This window comes from Lepisma saccharinum, chromosome 4, assembly GCF_977018435.1.
Source record: "Lepisma saccharinum chromosome 4, izLepSacc3.1, whole genome shotgun sequence".
In the NCBI taxonomy this organism is placed as follows: Eukaryota; Metazoa; Arthropoda; class Insecta; order Zygentoma; family Lepismatidae; genus Lepisma; species Lepisma saccharinum.
The window spans coordinates 28,473,568-28,479,567 of NC_139232.1; the positions used below are offsets into that span (position 1 = coordinate 28,473,568).

Below are 6,000 nucleotides of genomic sequence, written 5' to 3' on the forward strand. Positions count from 1 at the left end.
CGTCACACCGTGGTAAACAGGATCCCCTCTAACAGTGGTCGAACTTCAATGTCACGTGTAGATGGACGAAAATGTTTTATTTTGTGTGGACACCATACATTGCTGCGTTGCAGCGGAAATTTATGTTTTCATTCGTTCCATGTAACCTGCTGAATAAAATATGTTCAGCATATGCATGTGTTCTCCTTCTTTCACAACGCACTCCTATATTTGTGACTGGTCGAACTTCATTGTCACTAAGGTTGTACTTCAAAAATACTTTGAAAAAAGGCTATAAGGCTAAATTATTCTTCTAGCATAGAAAAAAGTTTAGCAAGTGGACCTAGGCCCCTAAGCCGTCTGTTAACTTCGTATTGTTATTATATTGTTAAATTGTTATATTTAAGGGGAAAAACAATATTACCAAGCGTCCAAATATGGACCCTCGGTAAAGGGATTTCAGACCTCATAGACACATAATAATTTTCGTTACACTAAAAATTTGGCCTCGTATCAAGGCAAATAGTCGAAATGTTAAACATTTCGTGTACTTTATCCAGTAAGCCTTAGCTAGAAATACAATAAAAGCGTTACAGACATTAAAATTAAGCAAGCTTAGATATTCTAGTGGCACATAATAAGTATAAAATATTCTTTAAAATAATAGTTGGGTTATCTGAGATCAAAATTTTCAAGCCCTCTCTCCTGCATAAATTCACAAAGCCTCAAAATAATATTGGGTACATAGGATAAGAAGCAGATGGAGAGTGGTGCTGATCGCATCATCTCCAAAATAGCAAAAACAAAAAAAATATACAGAGCCCTATCTGATATATTTAGAAAACTTTTACCTAGTACAACAGTGACAAAATACTCAGCAAACTCTAAAATAAACAAACTTCCCTACGAAGCAGGCGTAACCTGCCCTAAATTAATATAGAAATACAAAACAAAAATGGTATAGTGGAAATCAGAAAACCCTAATAATAATAATATATTCTGTGGCTTACATTTTAGCTAAAAGTACTTTTTCTTTAGTGTTTTTGAAAAGATTTAAATAAATACTAAACTCTTAAGTTACAAATTAGTGAATGTCGGATTCAAAACAAAATAAATTAAATTAATACAAGCCCTGCAAAAAAATCAGTAAAAAGGTTGAAAATTTCTCTTTGTACATCCAAAATATAATAAAGATCCTTCCTGAATGGATTAAGTTGTGTTATTAGAATAAGAAATTACATACACTTGTAAAATAATAAGTTAAAATTTGAAAAAAATGATGTCCTTGTGTGTCGAAAATGTAACTAAAAGTCTTTCCTGAATAGATGAAATTGTGTTATTTGAGTAATAATAAGCCTAAACTTGTAAAATGAAAGGGTAGAACTTGCCAAAACATACTTTTGCATCCAAAATATAATTGAAAACTCTTTCTTGAATAGACTAAGACGTCTTGCTTTGGTAAAATAAGCATAAAATTGAAAAATAAAGGGTAAAACTAGACGAAACACACTTCGTGTGTACAAAATTTAATTCAAAACACATTTAAATTGTGTTATTTGAGTAAACTTGGAGAATAATCCTGTAAAATTGGAAAATCTCTCTCTCTCTCTCTCTCTCTCTCTCTCTCTCTCTCTCTCTCTCTCTCTCTCTCTTTTTCTGTGTGTGTGTGTGTCCAAAATGTAATAAAAAACATGTTCAAATCGTGTTATTTGAGTAAATATTACGCTAAACTTGTGAAATAAACAGATAAAAGTTGAGAACACACACTTTGTGTGTCAAAAATGTAACTAAAAATATTTCCTGAATAGTATGAATAGTGTTATTTTGGTAAAAAATTAACATAAAGTTGTAAAATAATAAGTTAAAAGTTGAAAAAATGTTTTTGCGTGTCGAAAATGTAACTAAAAATGTTGCCTGAATAGTATAAAAAGTGTTACTTTGGTAAAAAATGAACATAAAGTTGTAAAATAATAAGTTAAAAGTTGAAAAAATGTCTTTGCGAGTCCAAAATTTAATAAAAAATGTTGCCTGAATAGTATAAAAAGTGTTATTTTGGTAAAATATTAACATAAAGTTGTAAAATAATAAGTTAAAAATTGAAAAAATGTCTTTGCGAGTCCAAAATCTAACTAAAAATCTTTCCTGAACAGATTGAATTGTGTTATTTTGGTAAAAATAAGCCTAAACTTGTGAAATAAACAGATAGAAGTTGAGAACACACACTTTGTGTGTCGAAAATCTAACTAAAAATCTTTCCTGAACAGATTGAATTGTGTTATTTTGGTAAAAATAAGAATAAGCTGGGGAAATGTTAGGCATAAAGTCAACGTTTGGTAAAAAATAAACTCAATATTATGTTAAATAACACACAGTAACATAAATGTACTACCTAAATCAATAATCAAAGGGTCCTAGGTTCGATACCCCGTGATAAAAGCAAATAGTGAAAACTGTAGGCCCCGTCCCTGATAGCTCTTCTTTCTTCATAGTACGGATAAAAAACCATTACGCTTCGTTCTCTTTGTTCTTGCGTTCTTGTTCACCTTGAACTTCTTCCCATCATCCTTTGTTCTAGTGTTCTCGGTAACCTTGGCTTACTTAGACAGAAACATATTCTAGCATGCAAGCGACGCACAGTTTCAAAAAATTTGAACCTTGCTGCGCATTTCCAGACATCCTTTGTTGTCTGGTTCAATCCCTCCCCTGCCCTACAGTATTACATATCTTTCCCCTGTTCTTGCGTACTAGTTAACCTTGGGGAAAAAAACCGGTTCTGAAAATCTACCGACGCGTTCTGTGATTGGTCAATCAGGATCTTTCTTTGTTCTGACGTTGTGACGTCATTTGACCTTGAACGCACACTCCCCAAATTCCTTTCTCCTCTACCTGCGCGGAATATTATTTCATTCTCTCTGTCTGGCATCAGAGCGGAGTCGAAATTCTGAGACAGTATTCTGTCTAGCGTGTGAAACCACCGTCTTTTATAACATAATGAAATAATTGCATAGTACTAATTAATAATATTACATATCGCGGGTTCGAGTACCGGGACCGTCCCCAATCGGAATTGGACCTGTACCTACACCCATTACCACCGTTCATAGCGGTTCATAAACCATAAACTCTTATTTTCAATATTATAAACATTAATATTAACATTTTATACATTACATACTTTGCAGTAATGAATATAAAACCATATGCATAGCGTTTAGTACCTCTAATTACCTTTATATACATATTTTTCATAAAATAAATTATTATATATTCATAAAAACTTATAAACATGCAAATACATAAATGTAAAGTATTCTAAGTACTTGCAAATAAGTTCTAAGTACATGCAAATTAATTAAAACCCGTGCAAATTAGTTATAAGTACGTGCAAATTAAAGACCACCCATACAGCAACAGTCCTTGGCTGGGTCCTCTACTACTGGTATTCTTTGTAATTTTCCCTCCATTAATTTTATCATCATTCATCCTCATCGTCGCGATTAACCAAAAGTGAAAGGAAAGCGACGTAAAATAACCTAATTCAATCAATCCAACAATATTTCGGATCTTCTCTTTGATCCCTTCCCTTAAAAAAATCCCGGGTACGGGCCTGTAACCGGTACATAGGCAACCTTCTCTCGTGGTACGGCGCGATATGACAGATGCAACAAAGTTTTCCGATTGAAAAACAGCATACATACGTATGTACTGTGTGTAAACTCAAATATTAAATTATTTGACCTAAAATTGGGCTCGCCTCAAATACCCACTTCGACCACTTGGGCAGAGTAAGATTTTATATGTTGCCCTTCATTTGCTGTCCTTCGTGGCACTCCTCATCCATGTTTTCACGCTACAATTTCACCACTCGAACTCCAATTACATGAGTTTTTCTTGATATCTCAGGAGGCAAGTTCCCCTCTGGCCCCCAACTGCAGGCGCCCTTGGTTATCAAATAACATACCGATATGAACGCACCGAGTGCCTGGCAAGAGGTGCCAACTCTACGAATTAGTTCAATACCACCAATTATTTTAATTCTGAAGTACTCTACTCATAAACAACCTACTAGCGTGGTGCCTAATTTTAAGCAGTAGACAATAAATAATGTCCAATTAACTTTGCACGATAATAATTTTAAGTTGCCATACATTTTTTGCAGGGGCATCGCCGCCGTCCGGGGGTGAGATCGGTACTAACCGTTTTTTAAATACTCTGAGCTTTCTCTCCTACACAGCCTAAGAAGCTACACGAGAAATTTTCAGGAGACTAAAATAAGCATTTTCATGCTTACAATAAAATTGCAAAAGTCGTGACAGCCACAGTCACTCAAAGGTAGCTCAACCGGTAGCATTTCGTTAACCCATGAGTCAAAATACTTTGGCGATAGCACTGGCTTGTTCAGGTCAGTAACTATTCTCCTCAAGAAGTCTTACGCAATGAAGTTCATATCGAGAATTCTTACTCGTAACAATTCAACGACACCCATATATAGACAGAGGCGCACACTAGGGGTGTGCGGGATCCCGAAAAGTCGGGACCGGGATCGGGGGGAAAAAATCCCGTCCCGATCCCGACTTCGGGAAATGACTTCCAGACTTTTCGAGATCCTGAACAGTCGGGAAATACCGAATGGTGATTTTAAAAAGTCGTTGATTCTCGACGTTTTCTGAATTGTAAGTGTCTGGAACTTATAGGAAATTGTTAGTTTTTATTCCAGAAATGCAAAAACAATCACTTAAGGTCAAAATGACGTGTAGAATTCGAGATTTTCAGAGCTTCGGGAAATTTCGAACATTTCCCGTCCCGAAAATTTTCCGACTTTGTCGGGAAATTGCGTATTTTTACCGTCCCGAAAGTCGGGATTAAAAATTTTTCCGTCCTGATCCCGTCCCGACCAAAAAATTCTGTCCCTCACACCCCTACAGCGCACACTCCCCTGATACATTGGTCCACCTGATATTTTACACTCCGTTGTGTTTACCAAAATGCTACTAGTTTTTTAACTCTGCTAGAGGAAACACTGCAATTGCTGTGGGAATTTCCTCCCAGAAACATGGCAACACTGTATATGTGTTTGCACGTATCTCTTTTATGATGCGCATTCGCTATCTTATCAAAACATTCAAAACGGGTTTCTATTCCAACCCATAAAACAGAGTTGTTTCACAATATAGTAAATCTTGTGGATTGTATTGTCTGATTAGGACACATTTGTACTTACGATCCAAACTGGTGACAACCGAACGAATGGCTTGTCTGTTGAAGCGGATGTGCATTCCATATGCATTCCTGCTATTCAGAGCCCTTGAAGATCCACTAAAAATACACCACAAGTGTCTCGCCATGGTCGCAGAGTGACTGTAACTGTTCTCCTGTGAAGGTCACGGAGTTTCTCAACCACTTCGCCTCTTATCTGTTGCTTTCTTGGCACTGCGTTGGACGAGCCTCCTCCTGTGCAAGATACAACAGATGAACTGGTTTTTTTTTTCCTCTGCAAGCAGTAACAGATTTCAAACGATCAGTGAAAAATAACGGCATTCTTGTGCGTTCATTTTGAATCAGGCGTTGATCACAGGCTTCACTTGATAGGTGTATGGTTTAGCTGTAGTGTTGGGTGATATATGGTTCAGACGACACATCGCGATATTGAAAAAATAGGTCATCCAGGCGATATCAACTAGACGATATATCGTGTCAGCGATTTATCGTCACGATATTTGGCGATATATGTCGTGGAGACGATATATCGTCGATATCACGATACGGAAAAGATATCGTATCGTATCGTCTGTGACGATATTTTCTTGACGATATATCGTGATGTGAAATTTCCGATATCGTCCATCCCTAGTTAGCTGTTCCAGCTAGGTTCATTGTTCATTACAGCGTTGCTCATAAGACATTTCCTGTTTTGTCTAGAAAACGATTAATATATTTGATTTGTTTTACTTCACATTTCTGCTAGTTTAGCCAATCGTGAAGATGAGGATGAGTGATGACTCACAAAGAACGCCCAGGACA

General features: G+C 36.3%; 1 protein-coding gene across 1 annotated transcript in view; it reads right to left on the bottom strand.

Annotated features, from left to right (window-relative positions):
• The window catches only part of LOC145987121 (isobutyryl-CoA dehydrogenase, mitochondrial-like), a 229,035-nt gene extending 223,677 nt beyond the window's left edge, over positions 1–5,358 (bottom strand). The window contains exon 1 of the mRNA XM_083121609.1: positions 5,201–5,358. Within this exon, the coding sequence (XP_082977735.1) occupies positions 5,201–5,324 (124 nt within the window). The 5' untranslated portion in view covers positions 5,325–5,358. The remainder of the gene's footprint in view (positions 1–5,200) is intronic.
• Between the last annotated feature and the right edge of the window lie 642 nt (positions 5,359–6,000).